Genomic DNA, 26,418 nt, shown 5'->3' with positions numbered 1-26,418 from the left:
CTGTCTGTCTGTCTGTCTGTCTGTCTGTCTGTCTGTCTGTCTGTCTGTCTGTCTGTCTGTCTGTCTGTCTGTCTGTCTGTCTGTCTGTCTGTCTGTCTGTCTGTCTGTCTGTCTGTCTGTCTGTCTGTCTGTCTGTCTGTCTGTCTGTCTGTCTGTCTGTCTGTCTGTCTGTCTGTCTGTCTGTCTGTCTGTCTGTCTGTCTGTCTGTCTGTCTGTCTGTCTGTCTGTCTGTCTGTCTGTCTGTCTGTCTGTCTGTCTGTCTGTCTGTCTGTCTGTCTGTCTGTCTGTCTGTCTGTCTGTCTGTCTGTCTGTCTGTCTGTCTGTCTGTCTGTCTGTCTGTCTGTCTGTCTGTCTGTCTGTCTGTCTGTCTGTCTGTCGCGGCAAAACGCTTCTGTTATTCCCCCTTTATAAAACCTTGCCTTTGAACATCAAAACCCTTTGCGCCATTTCTCTTTTTAAGGGCCGATCACACACCATAGACCTGCCCACTCTATGCATTTTTTGCTCACTTTACCCCTCAGATGTAACACTTTCTCCTAGCATACCCCTTTTTAAAAAAAAAAAAACAAACCCTTTTTACCACTACTTTTGCAAGGCCCACATTCTCCTGCCGCATACCTCACACTGCTAGGACAATACCCCTTTCTCAAAACAGGACCATTACATTTCCGCTAAACCATTTCCCCAATAAATAACCAACACCACAAGTACACTACTGCCTTAACATCAACTTTATTGCCAACCCATGCACACTACATTACATACATATCACATGAACCGCCACAAAGGGGGGGAATTGCACTTTATTAAGATCTACACACAGTGAATACATTTAGACAGAACATGCTTTGCAATCAAAGAATACAATATTTACAACATCTCTGCTTTAATTTATCAGCCTGCAGCATTTCTAAACAAACACATGCCACCACTGAGCCACAACAGTGTCGTGAGTCTCCTGTGATTGGACTTGCAGTGAGCCCTCAGCACAGCTGCCTGATTGTATGTGTGATTGGACTTGCAGTGAGCCCTCAGCACAGCTGCCTGATTGTATGTGTGATTGGACTTGCAGTGAGCCCTCAGCACAGCTGCCTGATTGTATGTGTGATTGGACTTGCAGTGAGCCCTCAGCACGGCTGCCTGATTGTATGTGTGATTGGACTTGCAGTGAGCCCTCAGCACGGCTGCCTGATTGTATGTGTGATTGGACTTGCAGTGAGCCCTCAGCACGGCTGCCTGATTGTATGTGTGATTGGACTTGCAGTGAGCCCTCAGCACAGCTGCCTGATTGTATGTGTGATTGGACTTGCAGTGAGCCCTCAGCACGGCTGCCTGATTGTATGTGTGATTGGACTTGCAGTGAGCCCTCAGCACAGCTGCCTGATTGTATGTGTGATTGGACTTGCAGTGAACAATGCTGCTGTGACTGGAATTCCAATTCTAATTGACTCCAGGTCTGGTCCATGTGTTGCACAGGGCAGGGTGTCAGAAGGAGCAGTCCATGTGTGGAGGGGGGTTCAGTCCCCTCTTGTTTCTCCAGGGTGTGTCTGCGGCCGTCTGGCTCCCCACGTCCATCACGCCGTCCGGTCTGCACAGAAACAGAAGAGAGAGCTGAGTTTAACTGAAAGCACAAGTCCTGGATTAGACCAGCAGCTCCTGAAGAAGTGGGAGCAGTGCAGGGCTGGACACATTCAACTGGAAGTCTCCAATGACTGGGGCTCACTGTGTGTGGAGTGTGACTGTGGGGTGTACCTGGGCTGGTGAATGGGACTCAGCGCTGCAGGGAGTGGACACAGTGCAGGTAGAGATTGGGGTTCAAGTGTGTCTACAGTGTGTGTGTGTGTGTGTGTTTGTTTGTACCTGGGCTGGTGAATGAGACTCAGGGAGCGGTATAGCTCAGCAGTGCTGGGGGTGAACACCCTCCCTGGCAAGCCATACTTGAACCCGGATCCAGGGGTCTGGGAGCTGGCAGGCAGGTGCAGGGTTGGGACAGAGACCCCCCGGCGAAGAGACTCCTGCTCCGGAGCTGCAGAGAGATGAGAAACAGGAGTCTCACGCGCACACACACACACACACACACACACACACACACACACACACACAGACAAACAAACAGAGACACACACACTGACACAGAGACACACACCTTGAGAGAGAGATGAGAAACAGGTCACACACACATGCACAGAGACACACACACTGACACAGATGCACACACACACACCTTGCGAGACAGAGAGATGAGAAACAGGAGTCGCACACGCACACACACACAAACAGAGACACACACACCTTGAGACAGAGATGAGAATCACAGACAGGAAGAGACACACACAGACAAACCTGAAATATACACACCAAGAATCACACAGATCTGAGACACAACCAGTCAAACACCACACAGACAGACACAGAAGCCGTGCCAGACACATCCAGGGGTCACAGCACAGTCTCTCTCTCTCCTCCCTGTCACTCACAGGGCTGGCTGCAGGGGGCTCGTTTGTTCCAGCGCGGGGCTCCTCTCTGATCCTGGAAGGGGGAGAGGTTGAAGAACTGCTGCTGCAGCAGAGAAGCCCGCTCCTCATCGAAACGCTTCCTCTGGAAACAAAACAAGAAGAAAAACCAGAGACACACACGCATCAGACTGCCAGACAGACAGAGACAGAGAGACTGGCAGACAGGCACACAGTGTTACCTCATGCCCCAGTCTGATGGCTGCCTCAGTGAAGCTCCTCCTCTCCCCCTCAAATCGACTCTTCTGCTCCTGAAACATCTCCCACTGCTCCCTCATCCTCTCACGCTCCTCCAGGAAATAGGAGTCCCGCAACGAGGAGGGGAGAGACAGGGCTCCCTCCTGAACACAGAGACAAGAGGAGGGAAGAGACAGGGCTCCCTCCTGAACACAGAGACAAGAGGAAGGGAGAGACAGGGCTCCCTCCTGAACACAGAGACAAGAGGAAGGGAGAGACAGGGCTCCCTCCTGAACACAGAGACAAGAGGAGGGAAGAGACAGGGCTCCCTCCTGAACACAGAGACAAGAGGAGGGGAGAGACGGGGCTCCCTCCTGAACACAGAGACAAGAGGAGGGGAGAGAGACACTGAGAGGGGAGGGTGTCTGTACCTGCAGGAGCTCCTGCTGCATGCTGATGAGCTCCCGGCTCTGCTCGATCTCCACCTGCAGCTGAGCCATCTCCTTCTCCTGATCCGTCCCACCCAGGGGGGTCGGCAGGGGAGCTGGAGGGGGGAAGAAGACCATCAACAAAACACACCCCCATCTTTCAAAGGAATTGGAACCGACCCCAACCGTGCTCCCCTGCAATTACCATGCCTGTCAGCCACTGCTCCCAGTCCTCCCAGCTCCTCCACTCTCCTCTTCAGGCTGCGCCACTGCTGTCGCACGCTGCGGGTCAGCTGATCCCGGGCCACTGCCTGTGACTGGTTGAGCTCTTCTCTGCTTAGCCCCTCCCCTTCCTCCTCTTCCAGCAGCACCTGATTGGAAGAGAACAGACATGACAAATAGAGGGGTCTCTCAGCACTCTGCTCCTGTCCCTCCTCACCCCCACACTGCTCTCCCTGTCTCTCAGCACTCTGCCCCTGTCACTCCTCACCCCCACACTGCTCTCCCTGTCTCTCAGCACTCTGCCCGTCTCTCCTCACCCCCACACTGCTCTCCGTCTCTCAGCACTCTGCTCCTGTCACTCCTCACCCCCACACTGCTCTCCCTGTCTCTCAGCACTCTGCTCCTGTCCCTCCTCACCCCCACACTGCTCTCCCTGTCTCTCAGCACTCTGCTCATGTCCCTCCTCACCCCCACACTGCTCTCCCTGTCTCTCAGCACTCTGCTCCTGTCCCTCCTCACCCCCACACTGCTCTCCCTGTCTCTCAGCACTCTGCTCCTGTCCCTCCTCACCCCCACACTGCTCTCCCTGTCTCTCAGCACTCTGCTCCTGTCCCTCCTCACCCCCACACTGCTCTCCCTGTCTCTCAGCACTCTGCTCATGTCCCTCCTCACCCCCACACTGCTCTCCCTGTCTCTCAGCACTCTGCTCCTGTCCCTCCTCACCCCCACACTGCTCTCCCTGTCTCTCAGCACTCTGCTCATGTCCCTCCTCACCCCCACACTGCTCTCCCTGTCTCTCAGCACTCTGCTCATGTCCCTCCTCACCCCCACACTGCTCTCCCTGTCTCTCAGCACTCTGCTCATGTCCCTCCTCAGCTGCTCCAGCACTCCCTTCAGCTCCAGGCTCTCCAGCACGGCCTCCTTCAGCTGCCTCTCCAGGGAGATGATGAGGCTGCGGAACATCTCCTCGTCCTTCCTGCAGGGGGGCAGCCAGGCCAGGGGGTGGGGGGTCAGTACCACGGTTTTATCTCACAAATCGGTACACAGTGCTACACTTGGGTATATTCGTGGCTTCTGAGAGTTTTGTTCCATATATAAGCCCATGAGTTGTCTCCAAGCCCCCTGTGGTTAAGATGAGTGCAAATGCAAATTCTCTTAATCTTAATTCTAGATAATGCAAAACTTTTGGCCATAGCTGCTGACACACTGAGTCCCTGCAGGTCGAGTGTATGTGTGCTTGCGAGTCACCACTAGAGGGGGCAGTGTGCTGCCGTGTTGTTACTGCGTATCAACCCCACGCCCTGCCACACACACACAGAGCAGTGCTAGAGTGGCTCACTTGCACTCAGTCCTCCCGGTCCTCCAGGTGGCTCTCCTCCCGTCTGCTCTGCCCACAGGGTTTAGGATGTCTATGGCTGAGGAGGGAGAGAGGGTGTGTGAAACAGCATGCAAGCTTGTGGGAGACGGCGCGGGAGCGTGCGAGGGCGAGGGAGAGGGGGCGGGAGCGTGCCAGGGGGAGGGAGACGGCGCGGGAGCGTGCCAGGGGGTGGGAGACGGCGCGGGAGCGTGCCAGGGGGAGGGAGACGGCGCGGGAGCGTGCCAGGGGGAGGGAGACGGAGCGGGAGCGTGCCAGGGGGAGGGAGACGGCGCGGGAGCGTGCCAGGGGGAGGGAGACGGAGCGGGAGCGTGCCAGGGGGAGGGAGACGGCGCCGGAGCGTGCCAGGGGGTGTGAGGGTGCAAGATTGTTTCTCACTCACTGCAGCGCCGGTCCTTCTTGTCACTCAGTCTCTCCTTCATCTTTCCCAGCTGCTGCTCCTTGCGTTTCATCTCATGACTGTGCTGCGTGGCCCGACTCGCGACCACACTCCGCAGCTTCTCGTTCTGCACGGAGGAGGAGGACAGGAGACAAGAAACAAGCGCAGGATTACACCAGGGGCCAAAACAGAAGCAAAGGGTTTTTAAAAAATGACAATTAACCCTTTCATGCAAGGCGACCTCATATGGGGACGGATAAAAAACTAAAAAGCTCTCTTCTAGTCTTTCTATGGGGACATACGGAACATACAAATACATGACAGCCTCACCCGCTATAAAGCAATGGAAAAAAAAAGGTAAGAAATATATTCATTGTGTGTCCAAAACTACTTGTATTTTCATCTATTATTAATATCTCACGCAGGAAAGGGTTCAATATCAGTTAAGAATTCTTCCATCAGTTGAAGGTTGAACCCCCACCTCCTCCTTCTCGCTCTTCACCAGGCTCTGCAGGCTCCTGCTCTGGCTGCACAGCTGCCTCTCTCTGGCCTGCAGAGCGGCAATCTCGTGCTCAGCGTAATCCAGCTGTCCCTGCATACAAACAGGAGGCTCATCACAGCCTGCGGAGTCCTATCACAGACTCATCACAGCCTGCGGAGTCCTATCACAGAATCATCACAGCCCGCAGAGTCCTATCACAGAATCATCACAGCCTGCAGAGTCCTATCACAGAATCATCACAGCCTGCGGAGTCCTATCACAGAATCATCACAGCCTGCGGAGTCCTATCACAGAATCATCACAGCCCGCGGAGTCCTATCACAGAATCATCACAGCCCGCGGAGTCCTATCACAGACTCATCACAGCCTGCAGAGTCCTATCACAGAATCATCACAGCCTGCGGAGTCCTATCACAGAATCATCACAGCCTGCAGAGTCCTATCACAGAATCATCACAGCCTGCAGAGTCCTATCACAGACTCATCACAGCCTGCGGAGTCCTATCACAGACTCATCACAGCCTGCGGAGTCCTATCACAGAATCATCATAGCCTGCAGAGTCCTATCACAGACTCATCACAGCCTGCGGAGTCCTATCACAGACTCATCACAGCCTGCGGAGCCCTATCACAGACTCATCACAGCCTGCGGAGTCCTATCACAGACTCATCACAGCCTGCGGAGCCCTATCACAGACTCATCACAGCCTGCGGAGTCCTATCACAGACTCATCACAGTCTGCGGAGTCCTATCACAGACTCATCACAGCCTGCGGAGTCCTATCACAGACTCATCACAGCCTGCGGAGCCCTATCACAGACTCATCACAGCCTGCGGAGCCCTATCACAGACTCATCACAGTCTGCGGAGCCCTATCACAGACTCATCACAGCCTGCGGAGTCCTATCACAGACTCATCACAGCCTGCGGAGTCCTATCACAGACTCATCACAGCCTGCGGAGTCCTATCACAGACTGCGGAGTCCTATCACAGACTCATCACAGCCTGCGGAGCCCTATCACAGACTCATCACAGCCTGCGGAGTCCTATCACAGACTCATCACAGCCTGCAGAGTCCTATCACAGACTCATCACAGTCTGCGGAGTCCTATCACAGACTCATCACAGCCTGCGGAGTCCTATCACAGACTCATCACAGCCTGCGGAGCCCTATCACAGACTCATCACAGCCTGCGGAGCCCTATCACAGACTCATCACAGTCTGCGGAGCCCTATCACAGACTCATCACAGCCTGCGGAGTCCTATCACAGACTCATCACAGCCTGCGGAGTCCTATCACAGACTCATCACAGCCTGCGGAGTCCTATCACAGACTGCGGAGTCCTATCACAGACTCATCACAGCCTGCGGAGCCCTATCACAGACTCATCACAGCCTGCGGAGTCCTATCACAGACTCATCACAGCCTGCAGAGTCCTATCACAGACTCATCACAGCCTGCGGAGTCCTATCACAGCCTGCAGAGTCCTATCACAGAATCATCACAGCCCGCGGAGTCCTATCACAGACTCATCACAGCCTGCGGAGTCCTATCACAGACTCATCACAGCCTGCGGAGTCCTATCACAGCCTGCGGAGTCCTATCACAGACTCATCACAGCCTGCGGAGTCCTATCACAGACTCATCACAGCCTGCGGAGTCCTATCACAGCCTGCGGAGTCCTATCACAGACTCATCACAGCCTGCGGAGTCCTGTCACAGACTCATCACAGCCTGCGGAGTCCTATCACAGACTGCGGAGTCCTATCACAGACTCATCACAGCCTGCGGAGTCCTATCACAGACTCATCACAGCCTGCGGAGTCCTATCACAGACTGCGGAGTCCTATCACAGACTCATCACAGCCTGCGGAGTCCTATCACAGACTCATCACAGCCTGCGGAGTCCTATCACAGCCTGCGGAGTCCTATCACAGACTCATCACAGCCTGCCGAGTCCTGTCACAGACTCATCACAGAGGTGTATTACTGGGAGTATTAGTATTGCGCTCTTAGAATGCATACAAACACAGAACTGGCTCTCAAAGTGCTCTGCAATGGGAGTCGTTATGAAGCTCACAGATTGCACGTAAAACCTGGACTGGCTCAAACTGTACTTAACCCCCCCACCCTGCCGCCGTGTTGTCTTGAACCCGGGTCCCCTGCTCGGTACCTGCAGCTTGGCCTGGCAGCTCTTGAGGTAGTCTCTCTCACTGCTGGTTTTCTTCCACTGGTTCTCCAGCGTTCCCAGTTTGGCACTGGTCTCGTGGTAGAGCTGCAGCAGGGAGCAGGCACAGGTCACCAGCGCCCGGAGGTCTGATTGCCGTGATGACAGGGGGCTGCCAAAGCTGTCCTCCTCGCAGAGAGGGGAGATACCCAGCAGTGCTGCCTCCTGCAGGGGGGGGGGGAGCAACTGCAGAGTAAGAACAGGAGGAGCGAGACAAGGAGAACACAAAGGAAACTGACTGGAGTTTATAAAACCCTACATGGCCTGGAGCAGAGCGGGGGTCAGTCCCAGTCAGTCACAGCAGCACCGTTTGAGACTGGAGCGCTAGGAAAGGACGAGCCTCGAATGTGCATTACACTGTGCTCTCTATCAGATATCGCGTGTGCGCGCGCCTCTGTGCTGAATAATTCTCCTGCTTTCACATCCCAACACTTGAAGCAATGGAAACATTACATTTAGAAAAAGTAAAAGAATGGATGAAGTTTCCTTAAGCATTTCTAAGCAAGTGTGGAGAATAGCGACAGCAATGTGAGTGGAGCCGGTTTCTCTGCTTACCCTGCTGAAGTAGGCAAGCCGCTGCGCCACACTGTCCCGTTCAGGGAGGCTGGGGCCGGGGCTGGGGGGCAGGGACAGCCGAGAGACAAAGTCCTGCAGACCTGAGGGGACAGACAGCCGTGTGATTCACAGCAAGCTGTTAGCATGCAGCGAGGGAGGTTAGGACGTTCCCAAGCCCCTGTTTAACAGTGTGGAGCCCAATGCATGGATGGATATGAGACTCCTATTGCACAGCAGTTTCACCCATTCCAGGTTTTACTGCAAGCTTCATTAGCCCCAGTGTGCGGGTAACAAGCTTGGGTGTGTCTCATTAAACTCCTAATAAAACCAGCAATGGATCCTATTGCACACTAGGAGATGAATTGAGAATTCATTGAAGTTATTTTGTGAAAACTATCAAATAAGCAGAGTGACTGGAACCAGTAGAAAAGTCTTTCTGGGGGGTTCCTATTACCAGTACAAACTCTACTGACCAGATGAATCCCCACAAGACTGCTGCCAGGAGTTTATCAGGGCTGAAGAAAGAGAGATACCTCTGTTGTATTGACTGTATAGAGAAAGTGCAGTGGGTTAGGGGTGCATTAAGAACAGGCAACAGCGGAATCAGCTGCCTTAGTGCGGGAAAATCCTACTGCAAGAAACATTAAATAACAGTAAAAAAAATTAATAAATACAAATGTAATAAGAAAACAGGATTGTGGGACAGGACAGTAAACATTAAGATTTGTCCCCGAAACTCCCCGAACAGAAAGCAGAGCAGCGATGCCACAATATTCTTACCCGGAGACCCCCCAGGGTCCACACAGCTCGGGCTGCCCCAGTCCGGGGACTCCATGGCGGGAACACGGAATCCGGCTCCTCTGGAAACAGAATGCCGGGTCTTACACGTGTCCCGCACGCCAGAGACTCCGATTCCACAGCTGGGTCGCCCATTCCAGGTTTTACTACCAGCTGCATTAGACACGCTGTATCAGGTAACAAGCGCAGAAGAGGCTCTTATTGAACTCGTAGTGAAACCAGGAATGGATCAAACGGAAGCCCGGAGCAGTTATTGAAATGGATATATTTTTAATTAGAAACAGTGCTGACAAAAGCCATTCGGCTTAAAAGAAATCGTGCAACAAACATCGCGCAACAGGAGTATAAAAAACGAGTTATGAAGACGGCGGGAAGGTTGTTTTGGCGTCTGAACTGTGTGGCGGATCAGAAAAGAAAATCTACAAGCGACAACCGTCTGAAATCAAATCAAATAAAATAAAATACATCATCTTCAGAAATCACACGAAAGTCAACAAAACTCCAAGTGTTAATAACACTGTCTCAAGACACCGTACAGCACAGACACTAATAATAATAACAATAACAATAATAATAATAACAATAATAATAATAATAATAATAATAATGTGTTAGAATGCATTTCATGTTGAGCCACAAACACGGCATTTTCACTTCAGCTGTGTTTATCAGAGTCTCCACTGAGAACTTCACAACTCCGAAAAAACACGAACGACTGACACTAAAATACTCCAGTGCTGTGAATAATACCTCGTGATTACAAATGGTTTATAATTTTAAAATAGTCCTTAACGTTAACGTCACGTACGAATCATTACACTAAACCCGGTGTTATTAATAACGTGAACAGTCGCTACTCACCCGCTGCCGTCGACGTGTAAAAATAATAATAAATGAATATTGTAATATATATGAGTAATTGAACTGCCGTGAACTTATGCGGTGTTACACTTAAAAATAAATAACTAAATAAATAAAGACTAGTTGTAATTAACGAGTCGTTTTCAGCATGCAAACTTTTTCTGGTTTAATTTTAATTTATTATTTTTTTAAAAACAGCTTCACTTAAATGTACCTGTCGTTCCAAACTACTAATAAATGTTCCGTGTGAAAAATCAAATGTATTCAAGTTTTCAGCGGCTCATCATCACCAACACGATTGAATTCCGCGCGAAAAACCAAATTATTATTTGGACTTCACAAGATGGTATCATAATTGTGGAAACTACCAGGATAGTAGCCCACAGCGCCATCTGGAGGAGACTACCAGACACTGCAAATTACCTGCCCCCTCTGGTGGATACTCACAGGTACTGCATGCAAACTCACTGTCCCCCTCTGGTGGATATTCACAGGTATAGCAGGCAAGCTCACTGTCCCCCTCTGGTGGATATTCACAGGTATAGCAGGCAAGCTCACTGTCCCCCTCTGGTGGATACTCACAGGTATAGCAGGCAAGCTCACTGCTCCCCTCCGGTGGATACTCACAGGTATAGCAGGCAAGCTCACTGTCCCCCTCTGGTGGATATTCACAGGTATAGCAGGCAAGCTCACTGTCCCCCTCTGGTGGATATTCACAGGTATAGCAGGCAAGCTCACTGTCCCCCTCTGGTGGATACTCACAGGTATAGCAGGCAAGCTCACTGCTCCCCTCCGGTGGATATTCACAGGTATAGCAGGCAAGCTCACTGTCCCCCTCTGGTGGATATTCACAGGTATAGCAGGCAAGCCCACTGTCCCCCTCTGGTGGATATTCACAGGTATAGCAGGCAAGCTCACTGTCCCCCTCTGGTGGATATTCACAGGTATAGCAGGCAAGCTCACTGCCCCCCTCTGGTGGATACTCACAGGTGCTGCAGGCAAGCTCACTGCCCCCTCTGGTGGATACTCACAGGTATAGCAGGCAAGCTCACTGCCCCCCTCTGGTGGATATTCACAGGTATAGCAGGCAAGCTCACTGTCCCCCTCTGGTGGATACTCACAGGTATAGCAGGCAAGCTCACTGTCCCCCTCTGGTGGATATTCACAGGTATAGCAGGCAAGCTCACTGCCCCCCTCTGGTGGATACTCACAGGTGCTGCAGGCAAGCTCACTGCCCCCCTCTGGTGGATATTCACAGGTACTGCAGGCAAGCTCACTGTCCCCCTCTGGTGGATACTCACAGGTATAGCAGGCAAGCTCACTGTCCCCCTCTGGTGGATATTCACAGGTATAGCAGGCAAGCTCACTGCCCCCCTCTGGTGGATACTCACAGGTGCTGCAGGCAAGCTCACTGCCCCCTCTGGTGGATACTCACAGGTATAGCAGGCAAGCTCACTGCCCCCCTCTGGTGGATATTCACAGGTATAGCAGGCAAGCTCACTGTCCCCCTCTGGTGGATACTCATAGGTATAGCAGGCAAGCTCACTGTCCCCCTCTGGTGAATGCTCAGAGGTACTGCAGGCAAGCTCATTGGCCCCACTGCCCCCTCTGGTGGATACTCACAGGTATAGCAGGCAAGCTCATTGCCCCCTCTGGTGGATACTCAGAGGTACTGCAAGCAAACTCACTGTCACCCTCTGGTGGATACTCAGAGGTACTGCAAGCTCGTTATTTTTATAGGTGGGAGATACTAACATTATTAAATCGAGTCAGTAGTTTTTTTTAGACTTGATCAGTGTGTAATGTAGGGATACAACTGAAGTGTGTGTGTGTGTGTGTGTGTGTGTGTGTGTGTGTGTGTGTGTGTGTGTATGTGTGTGTGTGTGTGTGTGTGTCAGTGTGTGTGTGTGTGTGTGTCAGTGTGTGTGTGTGTGTGTGTGTGTGTGTATGTGTGTGTGTGTGTGTGTGTGTGTGTGTGTGTGTGTGAGTGTGTGTGTGTGTGTGTGTGTATGTGTGTGTGTGTGTGTGTGTGTGTGTGTGTGTGTGTGTGTGTGTGTGTGTGTGTATAATTATATATATAGCAAATCCACTGGCCAGCGTGGGATCTTTCCAAAGAGCCTGGCCACACAGTCCTCTTGTTAAAACTCTTATTTCAAAGCAAAAAATAACTCTTTATTTTGCCCAGAGAAAGTGGTTCACTGAAAACAACAATTTAATACATTTATTTTTCTTACAACATGTGTGAGGAACAGATGGAAAATGCAAGTTCAATAATATTGAGTGAAAATTGCAAGTAATCCTAAAATATATGAATCAGCTCCAGTCTATACAGAAGCCATGAAGAAAGCTAGTGCTTCTATATTTTAGTCAAGTTGTCAATATGTGATTTGCATGTCCAGGGTACTGTTTAAAATATTCAGTATTAACAGAGTGTATCTGAGAGGTTGTCTTGTTTTTTAAACTATAAACATTTTCTCCCTGTAGTTACTCAAGGACACATTTACACTTTCCAGACCGCCTCCACTCGTATAGTTGTCTGGTTAGGGTTTTGTGAAATAAAGACTGAAGTAAATCACGCCCAGTTCCTGAACGTCATTATTCATGTGTGTGCACACAGTTACATTGTGCAGTCTCTTCATTATTCATGCGTGCACACAGTTACACTGTGCAGTCTCTTCATTATTCATGTGTGTGCACAGTTACATTGTGCAGTCTCTTCATTATTCATGTGTGTGCACACAGTTACATTGTGCAGTCTCTTCTTTATTCATGTGTGTGCACACAGTTACATTGTGCAGTCTCTTCATTATTCATGTGTGTGCACACAGTTACATTGTGCACTCTCTTCATTATTCATGTGTGTGCACACAGTTACACTGTGCAGTCTCTTCATTATTCATGTGTGTGCACACAGTTACACTGTGCAGTCTCTCAGTCGAATGTTCACGTCATCCATTTTTTACAGGTGCAGGTGAATTTTCAAGAGTCATTTCTTACTGGTTTTATAACAATCATGTTTTTCTCCTCGTCACCCCCCCCACACACACACACAAAAAAAAACATAAGGCAAATCTTTGCCCTGGAGCGGTTTCACCAGCACCATGTCCAGACAGCGAATGACTCAGATCAGCATGACCGCTGAAGACCCCAGTCCCTGATCTGACCCCGGGGTGTGTCCCGCTACGCTGCCGCGTGGCGCTGTGTCACTTCCTGTGCGTGTCGCGCCTCCCTCTTCCTGTCCAGAGCCTGGCGCAGCGCCCCCTGCAGGGCCTGGCTGTTATTGAGCACGTTGTAGCAGGTCAGCTCCACCAGACGCTGGTGCTGTGCCGGGGTGTAGCTCACATCGAAGGTGCGGTAATCCGAGTCCGGAGTCAGAACCTCGAACCGGGCCTCGCTCAACTCCGCCTCCCCCACGCGCTGTACTCCTGCCCAGGAACACGAGGCAGCCACTCAGCATGGCTCTCTCATCTCAGGGTTATAGTCAGCCACTCAGCATGGCTCTCTTATCTTGTTTCTGCCTCTGTCACTCTCCCTGCCCCCTCCCTCTCTCCGTCTTTCCCTGCCCCCTCCCTCTCTTCCCTCCACCTCTCAATCCCCTTCACTCCCCGCCCCACTCTCTCTCCTTTTCTCAATCTCTCCCCCTCTCCTCCTCCTCCCCTCTCCCTCCTACCTGGGGCGCTGTTCTCCCTGAAGGAGTGGTTGACCAGAGGGAAGTGCAGCACTATCGGGGCGCGGGGGTCCCCCTCGTCGGTGAAGACGTAGCACTCCTGCAGGGGGCGCCCCTCGATGGAGCTCAGATCGATGCGGGGGAAGGGCAGGCAGTGATCAGCACAGTACTGCTCCGTCAGCTTCAGAGCCTGGGGGGGAGGGAGGAAAGAGGAAGTGAGGTACAAGCAAGACAGGAAGGGGAGTCTTCTGTCTGTTCTGCTGCGGTCATGGTTACCGTCAGAATGGTTTTAGGTCAGGTGTCCCACCCCACTGGCCCCCCTCACCTTGAACTGGTCCCCCCAGGTGAAGTTGAATGACAGCAGCACGTCGACGCCCCTCTCGGGTCTCAGCAGGGGCGGGGTCCCCGTGTTGATGGAGAACCCCGAATCTGCCAAGTGCAGCTGGGGGTCAGCAGGGGTCAGCTGATTCGGGAAGGCATCCAGATGGGTCCCTGAAAACACAGAGCCCGGGCTTTACAGGCAGGCAGAGCCACAGACCAGCCCTGCGCCCCGTTGCTCCCGCGGCTCTGGCTGTAGTCTCGATGCAGACTCAGCCCCTCTCTTCCGCTCCCCCTGCTCCCTCCCTCTCTCACTCCCTGTGTTACCTATCCATGCAGTGAACCCGTGGCTCTGGCTGTAGTCTCGATGCAGACTCAGCCCCTCTCTTGCGCTCCCCCTGCTCCCTCCCTCTCTCACTCCCTGTGTTACCATTCCATGCAGTGAACCCGTGGCTCTGGCTGTAGTCTCGATGCAGGTTCAGTCCCCTCATGAAGTTGTAGCTCTGGCCGATGATGGGCCGGTCACTCAGCATCTCCTCCAGCAGCTGGGTGACCGCGCTGACCGGAGTCACGAAGAAGGTGTCCAGCGCGGCTGGCCTCCCCGCCACAGCGCCCTCGTCTGGAGGGAGGAGACAATCACAACAGCCCTTCAATAACACACTGTGTACTCTCTGAATCAGTTTAGTAGCCCATGTTATGTGTTGCTAACGTGCCTCGCATTGGGGTTGGGGTTAAGGTTAAGGTTAGTGTTAAATAACAAGCTCCTCTTACCCTTGCTGCGCACGGCCTCTCTGAGCCACTGGATCCAGTTTGGAAAGGAGCCAGACAGCGAGGTCAAGCCCTGGGTCAGGTTAATGGAGAACAAGTTGCTCCACAGCCCTGCAGAAACACAGCAAAGACATGGGAGGGAGGTGTGTCAGTGATCTGCTCCAATATCTCTGACATGCAGGGATAACAGTTTGATCCCTTCCTGGTTTTATTCTGAGTTTAATAAGACACACCTGAGCTAGTTACCTATACACTGTGGCGAATCAAGCTGGAATGGGTGAAACTGCTGTGCGATAGGAATCTTATTTCCATCTCTGGACTGTACGTTTAGCATGGAAAAGTGGACTTGATTTAGTATTCATAGCCATCTTTATATTTTAATTTTGCATTTATTTTAAATTAAAAAAAAAAGAATTCAATAAAAGAGATACCCCGGTATTTACTGCCCCGTTTTCTTCCGTTTTGGGGTCCCTGCCCTGCACTCACCCAGCAGGTAGGGGATGCGTGTCTCAGGATCCCTGCACTCACCCAGCAGGTAGGGGATGCGTGTCTCGGGGTCCCTGCCCTGCACTCACCCAGCAGGTAGGGGATGTGTGTCTCTGGGTCCCTGCACTCACCCAGCAGGTAGGGGATGTGTGTCTCAGGGTCCCTGCACTCACCCAGCAGGTAGGGGATGCGTGTCTCGGGATCCCTGCACTCACCCAGCAGGTAGGGGATGCGTGTCTCGGGGTCCCTGCCCTGCACTCACCCAGCAGGTAGGGGATGCGTGTCTCGGGGTCCCTGCCCTGCACTCACCCAGCAGGTAGGGGATGTGTCTCGGGATCCCTGCCCTGCACTCACCCAGCAGGTAGGGGATGTGTCTCGGGATCCCTGCCCTGCACTCACCCAGCAGGTAGGGGATGTGTCTCGGGATCCCTGCCCTGCACTCACCCAGCAGGTAGGGGATGCATGTCTCGGGGTCCCTGCCCTGCACTCACCCAGCAGGTAGGGGATGTGTGTCTCGGGGTGCCTGCCCTGCACTCACCCAGCAGGTAGGGGGTGTGTCTCAGGGTCCCTGCCCTGCACTCACCCAGCAGGTAGGGATGCGTGTCTCAGGGTCCCTGCACTCACCCAGCAGGTAGGGGATGCGTGTCTCGGGGTCCCTGCCCTGCACTCACCCAGCAGGTAGGGGATGCGTGTCTCGGGGTCCCTGCCCTGCACTCACCCAGCAGGTAGGGGATGTGTGTCTCGGGGTCCCTGCCCTGCACTCACCCAGCAGGTAGGGGATGTGTGTCTCGGGGTGCCTGCCCTGCACTCACCCAGCAGGTAGGGATGCGTGTCTCAGGGTCCCTGCACTCACCCAGCAGGTAGGGGATGCGTGTCTCGGGGTGTCTCTTGATCAGGTGACCCATGTAGAACTCGCTCCCAAAGTCCTCGGCCCGGATGAAGGCTCCGTACTTGGGCAAGCCCACTTCATAGGGGGTGAACTCGCACCACTCTGGGGGGGTAAAGGGTTCAGATCAATAGTGGCGTGTCTTTGTAAAGCACCGATCTCTAGGCTCTGTACAGTGAGCAGACCAGTCTCCAAGCGAAAGAGACGGAATCGGCCAAATCTAATACCAATCTGGCAGCATTGTTTTATTTTCTATTTGTGCTGGTCTGGGTTTAATGGTGCCTGATGAAAAACAATAAAATAAAAATTCTCTCTGTCCCTCCTGAACTCCAGTATTTGCAATGCGAGCTGTCCTGCAGCGCGGTGCCCCAGTATTTGCAATGCGAGCTGTCCTGCAGCGCGGTGCCTCAGTATTTGCAATGCGAGCTGTCCTGCAGCGCGGTGCCCCAGTATTTGCAATGCGAGCTGTCCTGCAGCGCGGTGCTCCAGTATTTGCAATGCGAGCTGTCCAGCAGCGCGGTGCCCCAGTATTTGCAATGCGAGCTGTCCTGCAGCGCGGTGCCCCAGTATTTGCAATGCGAGCTGTCCTGCAGCGCGGTGCCCCAGTATTTGCAATGCGAGCTGTCCAGCAGCGCGGTGCCCCAGTATTTGCAATGCGAGCTGTCCTGCAGCGCGGTGCCCCAGTATTTGCAATGCAAGCTGTCCTGCAGCACGGTGCCCCAGTATTTGCAATGCGAGCTGTCCCCCAGCGTGTGATGCCTGTGCTGTTACCTGCCATGCTGGCACTCCCCGAGATCCCCTCCTTCAGGTTGACGGCTGTGTAAATGGGAAAGGGGTTCTGACCCTCTGCTACTGCCCTCTGCTGGTCAGACAGGGTGGCTGGGTCCCTCTGAATAACAGAAAATACAGAAATAAACACATGCAGTCCAGTAGGGCTGGAGACTCAAAGAGCCTCGATGCACAAACCAGAATTAAAACACAGGAATTGAATCCAGAGGGCTTGTTGTAAGGAAGTCTTAGTTGGTTTCATGTTCCTTTTAGAGTAATTGGTGTTTATAAATCCTGTCCTGTAAATGTGTTAACTATAAATAAAAGTATTGTCGACTTGCTAAGAATCCTGCCGCTGCTCTAGGTTAATACGTTGTGTGTAGGGTGCTTTTACTTCACGCTTTTCTATGTCAGCAATTTCACTTAATATTTTCTTAAAGGTAAGCGGTAGGTGTGTGTGTTTTCATTGTTGTGGTTTAATTTTTGAGCACTGGAATTCAGTGCACAGGATAATAAGAGGTACTGGCAAACCCTTCCCTTTGATTGGCTGATGCCAGGGGTGTGTGTGTGTGAGTGAGCCAGGGCACCCTGTGATTGGCTGATGCCAGGGGTGTGTGTGTGTGTGTGAGTGAGCCAGGGCACCCTGTGATTAGCTAATGCCAGGGGTGTGTGTGTGTGTGAGTGAGCCAAGGCACCCTGTGATTGGCTGATGCCAGGGGTGTGTGTGTGTGTGAGTGAGCTAGGGCACCCTGTGATTGGCTGATGCCAGGGGTGTGTGTGTGTGTGAGTGAGCCAGGGCACCCTGTGATTGGCTGATGCCAGGAGTGTGTGTGTGTTAGTGACCCAGTACACCCTGTAATTGGCTAATGCCAGGGGTGAGTGTGTGGGTGAGTGAGCCAGGGCACCCTGTGATTGGCTGATGCCAGGGGTGTGTGTGTGTTAGTGACCCAGTACACCCTGTAATTGGCTAATGCCAGGGGTGAGTGTGTGGGTGAGTGAGCCAGGGCACCCTGTGATTGGCTGATGCCAGGGGTGTGTGTGTGTGTGAGTGAGCCAGGGCACCCTGTGATTGGCTGATGCCAGGGGTGTGTGTGTGTGTGAGTGAGCCAGGGCACCCTGTGATTGGCTGATGCCAGGGGTGTGTGTGTGTGAGTGAGCCAGTACACCCTGTAATTGGCTAATGCCAGGGGTGAGTGTGTGGGTGAGTGAGCCAGGGCACCCTGTGATTGGCTGATGCCAGGGGTGTGTGGGTGAGTGAGCCAGTGCAGGGCAGCCTCCTCGTCTCACCTCTCCATGGATCAGGTACTCGATGATCAGCCCCCACAGGTCCAGGAAGCTGACTGCCTGCCCCTCGCCTGCCCTCCTCTTCAGCTCCCCACAGTAATACTGCAGCCGCTCCGTCGACAGCATGCCCAGCTGGCTCTTACTCACCGCGGCCTGGGCTCTCCTGATCGGGCCCTGCAGGTCATGCTGGGACCAGTCTGGGTCTGTGTAGAGGCCGGACATGGCCCTGAGGAGAGAGGGGGGAATCGCAACCTCCTTGCAGTCATTTTCCCTTTATACTGTAATTAGTGACCAACAAATCATTTTGAGACTATAAAACCGTGTGTGAAATATGCAGGGGACACTGTATCAAGCACTTAGGTTTGATAGAATCAGTTTTATTGACAAAAACATCTTCTCGCTGTTTAAAGCGTCACTGTTTCGGTGATTTCCGAAGACATCTTGTTTAAACAGCGTGAATCTTAAACTCTTAAAGATGCTCGTAATGGTGGACCTGGTACTTAGTGATGTCAGAGAGCACAGTGCAGGCCAGCGGGATTGCTGTAGGGTGCAGGGTTAGGGTCAGGGTTAGGGTTAGGGTTAGGGTTAGGGTTGCTGTATGGTGAAAGGCAGGCAGCAGTATTCAGATGCTGTTCGGCTCCAGCGTACCCACCATGTCGAACCCGAGACCCCCGCGATGTAGGTCACTGTGTCCAGCAGGTCCAGCCTCTGCAGACCAAGCAGGGAGCCCAGCAGCGAGGTCATCGCTCGGATCCCTCCCCCTGATCCCACTACTGCCACCACGGGTACCTGCAGAGCGGGAGAGAGAGGACTGACAAATCAAAACAGAGATACATACAGCACAAGCATCAACAGAGTGCTGCATTAACACTGACTTGCTTGTGTGACGTGTCATGACATTAACACTGACTTGCTTGTGTGACGTGTCATGACATTAACACTGACTTGCTTGTGTGACGTGTCATGACATTAACACTGACTTGCTTGTGTGACGTGTCATGACATTAACACTGACTTGCAATGCCAGCAGAGACCATTTGAAGTGGAATGAGAGGGGAGATGTTCACCTCCTCGGGGTGGGGCGCTTGGCTCAGGTGCAGGACTCTCTGCAGGGCCTGACACGCCCGCAGCTTCCTCCTCTCCACACACTGCAGCTCCATCGCAGAGAGATCGAACCCCAGACGCAGGTCCAGGGCCTCCGCGCTGCACACACACACACACAATATCATGACAGAGTGTTTTACATTGCGCCACACAGTCCCCCCCACAAAGAAAAATGAATAACAGTAATAATATCAATACTGACCTGTCTGTAGCCTTCAGCTTAAGTTCGATATCTTTATCCTGCAAAGAGAGGAGGTTTGGTTGATCTGATTAAATGAGAAAGAAAGAAAGAAAGAAAGAAAGAAAGAAAGAAAGAAAGAAAGACTCAAACAGGTGGGACTTGCTACATTACTGTTTTCTATTACTATCAGCCACGACAGTAAGACAGACAGACACATAGACACACAGACAGACAGACAGACAGACAGACAGACAGACACATAGACAGACACACAGACAGACACACACACAGACAGACAGACACACAGACACACTGACCGACCTTTCCAACAGGGACTGACAGCAAGACTTCTTGTCCAACAGGAAGTGATGTCAGCGTCACGGCCGCTGCGTCGGGGGTGTGCCCCGCCTCTTCCTCTTCTGCAGGGTCCTCACTCTGAAAGGGGAGGAGTAAAGAGTCGGTTGCCACGGTGACACAACAGCGTCCAATAATAACCCCCCTCATTTAGACACATGACCTCGATACAGTCTGGTTATCTATCAGAGAGATTTAGAACCGCCTCGGCCTGTATGCCTGCTCAGCTTTGAGGCTGCTTGTCCTCTGAGACAGCCACACGGGTTTACATAGAAAACAAAGGGTTACCTGCATTTTCACAGAAAACACTGTGTACCCAAGAATAAGCCCACATGCCTCTGTGTGCCTTTACAGAGTGAATGACTGGCTGTTCCAGTGAAGCCGCTGTGACCGAGTCGCACCTTCACATTGCTGTCCGGGGTCAGCCTGGCGCTTATCTCAGCCTCCAGGTCCAGGTTGAGGTGGAAGGTCAGGGGTTGCATAGGGGCGGGGTGGGGGGGCAGGCCAAACACAGTCTGCTCCTTCTCATAGGCTCCTGTCACCTGCAGGGCGAGGCTTTCATCCTCTGCAACCAATAGGATCACAGCACGCTGTCAGCCTCCCAATAAAACACCGCTCAGCTTCTCAAAGACGTAGCCGCACGATTTTATTTTTAAACAGAATCTAACAAAATCACGAATACATCTATACATATACATTTACAAAACCAGCAATGCATCAAATACAAGAAAAAATAATAAATCGACTGTGTTAATAGATCACTGTGCAAGGCCACACTTACTGAATGTTTGATGTAATGCATTTTATTTAAATATTTGTACTGAATTCTGACGATTGAATTTTTTTTAGGCAGAGAAAACGCAGCAGCTGAAAATCTTACTTGCAAACGAGATATGAACTGACAGTATCAGAACTGAAATTAACTTCAATTGAAGAAAACTTTCCAGTCCAGATGTTTGGTTTCAGTATGACTACTATTATCACTACCTCCTTAGAAATCAAGAATGACTAAATATTGAACTGAAGTGAACCGAGTTTACGTGAGCATTTCTAAATTCACCACTACTGACTGTTTGATGGGGATTACTTGAAACTAAGCTTGAATTTCCTAGCAGGGCTCACTGACCCTTCTACCTGGCCTCAGCGCCACACCACACAGTGTCCCTATACAGGAGAGATCCCCCGTCCAGCCAGGCTGGGGATGCATCACAATATTCACTGACCCTTCTACCTGGCCTCAGCAGCACACCACACAGTGTCCCTATACCGGAGAGATCCTCCGTCCAGCCATGCTGGAGATGCATCACAATATTCACTGACCCTTCTACCTGGCCTCAGCAGCACACCACACAGTGTCCCTATACCGGAGAGATCCTCCGTCCAGCCATGCTGGAGATGCATCACAATATTCACTGACCCTTCTACCTGGCCTCAGCAGCACACCACACAGTGTCCCTATACCGGAGAGATCCTCAGTCCAGCCAGGCTGGGGATGCATCACAATATTCACTGACCTCTAGTGAGCGCCTTCGCCTCTGTGCTGTTCTCCACCTGGACCTCCAGAAGGGAAAGATGGCTGGCCTGAAAGACAGAGCCCAGAGAGTGAAACCCAGCCGGTCCCTCTGCATGATACAATGTGCTTTAACCTTTTACCTGTAAAAGGTGAAATCTATTAAATAAATATATAAATAAAAACACAGCTGCAGACTGAGTCCTGTATTTTTGTTTTCAATGAGGATACATCTCTGATGTAGCGTGTGTTTCTTTTAAAACTGCAAGTGTGGGACAGGAAGGGCTGTGGAATGATTTTGTCAGCTGCTGCTAGTGAGTGAGAAGTGAACCCTGGACTCTATTATCAGAGCTAACAGACAAGGCCTTGCAGAGAGAGCTCATTACAGCGCACTGTACCTGCATGACTATATGGTGCTTGCACAGTGACACACGGAGAGGAGGTCTCCCGCTGATCTCTAGCCCTCCTGATCGGTGTTACAGCAGCGAGGTGAGAATTCAAACAGAGCACTTCAGAGGCACCGGGGGTACATTTATTCTGAATATCCCAACTGTTCATAAGACCAGTCTTTCACGAGGTAAACATTCCACAGCCATGAGGTCACAGTGTCACCTGCTCGCTGAGTCGAACGTGCACGCTTGTGCCTGACCGCGTATCTCACTATTCAAATACCCCCACAGCTAGAGCATGTGAGGTCACTGTCAGTGATTCTCAGTTACAAGATCACATGGAGAGCTGCCTGGTTTATTTTCCCGTTATTAAAGATCACCCAACTTCTGTGAACAGCTCCCCGTTGAGACACCCGTCCCTCTGTCTCTGCCCCTGACTCGCTCTTTATCTCTGCCTTGTCCAGGGCAGGGGTTCAACTGCTTTACACTGCCCCCTACAGGCGAGACTGCACCTTTACAAGCACTTACCACCAGCACACCATTGGTCTGAATTTCTCCAGGAGGCTCCTTGCTGTAAAAAAATTAAAAAAACTAAATAAAAACGAGGAAGTTGAAACCCTCCGAAGTGTGTGGAAGGATCTGTATGAACTCAATTGTGTCTCTGTTTGTGATTCACGCTCACCTCTCCTCCACTGTGAACTCCACATGCAGCTCCCCCCTCGTCTGAAACACAAGACAGACAGACAGACAGACAGACAGACAGACAGCAGCACAGGTTACAATCAGAGTCACACACAACTAGCTAAAGCACAACTCTTTCATAAGCAGTGCAGTCACCCAGTGGACTCAGCGATGCAGCATCCCAGCCCATCCACCCTTAACACTTCATGATTACATTCTCAGAAATGTGTTCAAGGCTTTGGAAGGTTGGGTTTCTTTCAACAGTAAGAAGTCAGTCTTCTTCAGGCATTGGAGCCCCGAAACAACAGCTCCATACATTGATATACTGGGCAGGTTACATCCCTCAGGACGTGGGCTTCCACCCACACAGGTGTTACCAGGTCATTCTCAGCAATTACAAACCCTCCCTCTCATAGGAGCTGGAGTTCTACGATTCTATTGTGTCATTTAAGCAGAAGTTTGTGGTTTGAACCTGTGATCAAGCATAGCTCCAAGCTGCATATCTGGTTTCAACAGATAGACTCGTGGTTTTACAACAGAAATGAGCAGTAACATCTTGTGAGAAGCAAAGACGAAACCCCAGGTCATACCACATGGTCTTATTAAAACAGCGTGGTGGGGCTTTGTCTACGTGCAGAATTGCATGCTTCACAGGTTTGGGCTAAACACAGGAAAATCACATCATGTTCAGAGACAGACTTTCAATGATTTCTCACTTCTTTACATTTTAAAAGGGACACATGAAATTATTACATTATTATTATTTATATAAAACCATACAGCTTTTCCTGGCAACAGGTAAAGTCAACGTGTATTACACTACAGTGCTGTATAACAGTGATGATGGTAACACACTGTACTCTTCTGTTTCCTGCGCACCCCTCCCCACCTCGCCCCCCCTCTCCCCCTTTCCCCCTCCCCTCCTCGCCCCCCCTCTCCCCCTTTCCCCCTCCCCTCCTCTCCCCCCCTCACCTCAGGGTCCAGTGTGAAGACGTGCCGTACCACCTCCCCGGGTGAAAGGTTATCGAGGTCATAGAACACGTTGATGCAGAGGTCGTCTCTGGAGAGCAGGTCCTGGTCAAGCACACTCAGCTCCAGAACGTTCTAGAACAGAGAGCGGAATGTGAAAGTGGAACAGCTCAGGAGCGTGTGGAACACTCCCACTGCAGCACGGTTCCACAGAGACCTGCGCTCTCTCTCGCACACTCTCTCAAAGTTCTTACTTTGATACATTATATATATATATATATAATTTGCATTTCCTTGTCTTTTAAATGCTAACCAGCCACACTGTGCTGATCACATTACTGCACCCTGCCCTCTATTGGCAGACGCTGCCCAGCGATCCCTACCTTCACGTGGCTGTGTATCCTGTAGCGGAAGGTCTCGTTCCACACGGGGGCGCTAGAGTCCCACACGGTTCGGGTGCGGTGAGTCTTCGACGATGCTGTGGGGAGTCTGAGAGCCACGTAGCAGTCTGACTGAGAAACTGCAGAGAGACAGCAACACCTCACTCAACTACTGACTGGAGGACTGAAACTCGCACTAACCCTGCACCCTGCACCCTGCGCCCTGCACCCTACAACCTGTGCCCTGCACCCTGCACCCTACACCAAATTATTTTAACATCAAACTCCTGGCTGGTTGCGTGGCGAGTGTGAGTTTCAAGCCCTGCTGACTGTCATCACTCTGTATTTTAATACCAGCCCAAACACTCCACTCTCAGCTCTGCAGCGCTGTCATTACCAGCACATTAATAATAATGAGCACTAGTCTACACACTCCACTCTCAGCTCTGCAGCGCTGTCATTACCAGCAAATTAATAATAATGAGCACTAGTCTACACACTCCACTCTCAGCTCTGCAGCGCTGTCATTACCAGCACATTAATAATAATGAGCACTAGTCTACACACTCCACTCTCAGCTCTGCAGCGCTGTCATTACCAGCACATTAATAATAATGAGCACTAGTCTACACACTCCACTCTCAGCTCTGCAGCGCTGTCATTACCAGCACATTAATAATAATGAGCACTAGTCTACACACTCCACTCTCAGCTCTGCAGCGCTGTCATTACCAGCACATTAATAATAATGAGCACTAGTCTACACACTCCACTCTCAGCTCTGCAGCGCTGTCATTACCAGCACCTTAATAATAATGAGCACTAGTCTACACACTCCACTCTCAGCTCTGCAGCGCTGTCATTACCAGCACATTAATAATAATGAGCACTAGTCTACACACTCCACTCTCAGCTCTGCAGCGCTGTCATTACCAGCACATTAATAATAATGAGCACTAGTCTACACACTCCACTCTCAGCTCTGCAGCGCTGTCAGAACTCACACAGATCCTTCTTGGGAATGTTTTTGGCTTCTATGATTTTCACAGAAAGGTTCCTGTAAGGATCAACTTCTTTCTAAAGAAAAGAAAAATATGAAAATTATTTCCAGCAGTTCTACAGAGAAGTGGTGACTGTGTGCACAATGTAAACTATTGCATATATACAGTCAGCACTGGGCTACCCCACACTCAGATACACACCAGTCTCACTGTACCGTCCTCCTATTAAGAATAAAATCAACCCCCATTATACTCAGTCCTTCCAGCTATGTGTTTTTGACATTGTATCTTCTTTGTGCTCCCTGAAAAACAGACAAGGGTTGGAACAGGCGAGAATGAAATAATCAGATATGCGTCACACTCGTTTACTGAAGTGAAAGTGTAGGGTCGGATATGCGAGTGCTGACTCTGTGTGTGTGTGTGTGTGTGTGTGTGTGTGTGTGTATTATACTGTGCATTTTTAGATATTTACATTACTGTTGTGTAATTATGTACACAGCAGTGGCACAGATAGAAACAGACAAGCTACAGCTACACGAACCCCGTCACAGGGAGTTAAAAACCCCACTTATTGTTGTTTTGAATGGTTCCTACCCTAGTTGTTGCCGGCAGGTTGTGTTGCTCAAACGTCCTCGCCCTGTCTTGGGTCTTCACGAACACAGCGGCCAGCACCTGGAGGGTGCGGATAGAGCCTCTGCGCAGCATGGCAACCGGGCAGCCTGCTTCTATCCCATTCAAACAAGAAAGGAAAACGAGAGACACACAGAAATACCGGAGTAAACGTCTAGCTCCTGTTTCACCTTGACTTTCGTCTCACTCCTAAGACTGAAACCTGTTTCTACCACCCCCGAGAAGCGCAATCACACCAACTTTACAGAGGCGTGACTCAGTGATAATGAACTCGAAATCCTGAAGAATGCTGTCGAGCTGCCTGTCTCTGATCAGATATACAGCATACACGTTAACCCGAGATAAGCATGCTCAACGAGGGTGCGTTCACGGGATCATTCTGCACAATCTGAACAATACAGCCAATCATCTTCTAAGAATGGTCTCCGTGAACGCACCCATTGGCTAAATTGCTCAGATTCTACACAGAATCTGCGCAGAATGATATCCGTGAACGCACCCACGGTATTTTTGTTCAATTTGGCGGCTTGTTTTTCTCTCCCTCGCTAGATTAAATGGTAGATTATGAGATACTGTGCCCTTCAGTTATTTTATTACACTATTCTATAGAGTTTCTGGTATGTGTTGCTATTGAGCGGTTCCCTTAGCACTGAGAGAGGAAAAACAACTGGCGTTAGTTTGAGCTGCCCTCGCTCGCTGCACAGAAACATGTCTCCGAGCGCAGGTAACCTGCAGCAGAGAAACTCTGTCTCAACTTGTTCTGTTACCAAAGAAACTGCCAAACCCTGCTGCGCTTGGAACCAGACAGCAACGAGCTTTCGAGAAAAGAAAAGAAAAAAAAAAGTGCTGTTAAACTGAGACATTGGTTCGAGCCGCTGCAGTGCAATGCGTCAGGTTTGCGGTCTTGCGTGGCTAGAGGCGGGGGCAGTCGCATGACAGTCACGATGCTTCCAACCACAGCACGGAGCTGCTTCACAGCGTCCCAACCCCCCCACAGCACG

At 51.3% G+C, this 26,418-nt stretch overlaps 2 protein-coding genes across 6 annotated transcripts; both read right to left on the bottom strand.

The window, feature by feature from the left end:
* Window positions 1-713: 713 nt before the first annotated feature.
* On the bottom strand, window positions 714-10,380 carry LOC131698695 (afadin- and alpha-actinin-binding protein-like). 5 transcript variants are annotated; one of them, XM_058992015.1, is made up of 14 exons: window positions 10,042-10,379; window positions 9,163-9,242; window positions 8,383-8,483; window positions 7,774-7,992; window positions 5,576-5,686; window positions 5,098-5,221; window positions 4,680-4,755; window positions 4,166-4,316; window positions 3,324-3,489; window positions 3,122-3,234; window positions 2,696-2,854; window positions 2,478-2,598; window positions 1,861-2,026; window positions 714-1,588 (listed from the first exon to the last, which is right to left on the bottom strand). In XM_058992015.1, the coding sequence occupies exons 2-14, from the start codon at window positions 9,215-9,217 to the stop codon at window positions 1,486-1,488; spliced, it is 1,665 nt and encodes a 554-aa protein (XP_058847998.1). In that variant the 5' UTR covers window positions 9,218-9,242; window positions 10,042-10,379; the 3' UTR covers window positions 714-1,485. The 5 variants fall into 5 exon arrangements, with proteins under 5 accessions (XP_058847998.1, XP_058848000.1, XP_058847999.1 ...); XM_058992017.1 differs by lacking the exon at window positions 2,696-2,854 and having other exon boundaries at window positions 10,042-10,380; XM_058992016.1 differs by lacking the exon at window positions 5,576-5,686.
* Window positions 10,381-12,188: 1,808 nt separating this feature from the next.
* LOC131698520 (cytosolic phospholipase A2 zeta-like) lies at window positions 12,189-26,399 on the bottom strand. The gene is made up of 20 exons (XM_058990559.1): window positions 25,382-26,399; window positions 24,791-24,863; window positions 23,790-23,926; window positions 23,410-23,541; window positions 22,439-22,479; window positions 22,285-22,327; window positions 21,372-21,438; window positions 20,259-20,422; window positions 19,825-19,938; window positions 19,525-19,562; window positions 19,286-19,421; window positions 18,871-19,007; window positions 18,222-18,444; window positions 16,938-17,055; window positions 16,134-16,271; window positions 14,798-14,905; window positions 14,457-14,645; window positions 14,034-14,200; window positions 13,712-13,898; window positions 12,189-13,466 (listed from the first exon to the last, which is right to left on the bottom strand). Exons 1-20 carry the CDS (start codon window positions 25,490-25,492, stop codon window positions 13,222-13,224), a joined length of 2,568 nt encoding a protein of 855 aa, XP_058846542.1. The 5' UTR covers window positions 25,493-26,399; the 3' UTR covers window positions 12,189-13,221.
* Window positions 26,400-26,418: the final 19 nt, after the last annotated feature.

Source organism: Acipenser ruthenus, chromosome 18, assembly GCF_902713425.1.
Source record: "Acipenser ruthenus chromosome 18, fAciRut3.2 maternal haplotype, whole genome shotgun sequence".
In the NCBI taxonomy this organism is placed as follows: domain Eukaryota; kingdom Metazoa; phylum Chordata; class Actinopteri; order Acipenseriformes; family Acipenseridae; genus Acipenser; species Acipenser ruthenus.
The sequence above is the reverse complement of the archived record's forward strand: the minus strand, read 5'-3'. Positions and strand labels throughout refer to the sequence as shown.

Excerpts from the sequence above, each read along its gene's own strand:
- LOC131698695 (XM_058992015.1), bottom strand. The coding sequence starts at position 9,217 with ATGGAGTCCCCGGACTGGGGCAGCCCGAGCTGTGTGGACCCTGGGGGG. Across the intron at positions 2,855-3,121 it reads TGCAGCAGGAGCTCCTGCAG|GAGGGAGCCCTGTCTCTCCC; the intron begins GTACAGACACCC and ends CTCTGTGTTCAG. Across the intron at positions 1,589-1,860 it reads AGTCTCATTCACCAGCCCAG|ACCGGACGGCGTGATGGACG; the intron begins GTACAAACAAAC and ends GTTTCTGTGCAG.
- LOC131698520 (XM_058990559.1), bottom strand. The coding sequence starts at position 25,492 with ATGCTGCGCAGAGGCTCTATCCGCACCCTCCAGGTGCTGGCCGCTGTG. Across the intron at positions 21,439-22,284 it reads AGACCAATGGTGTGCTGGTG|GCCAGCCATCTTTCCCTTCT; the intron begins GTAAGTGCTTGT and ends TCTGTCTTTCAG. Across the intron at positions 13,467-13,711 it reads CAGGGAGAACAGCGCCCCAG|GAGTACAGCGCGTGGGGGAG; the intron begins GTAGGAGGGAGA and ends GTTCCTGGGCAG.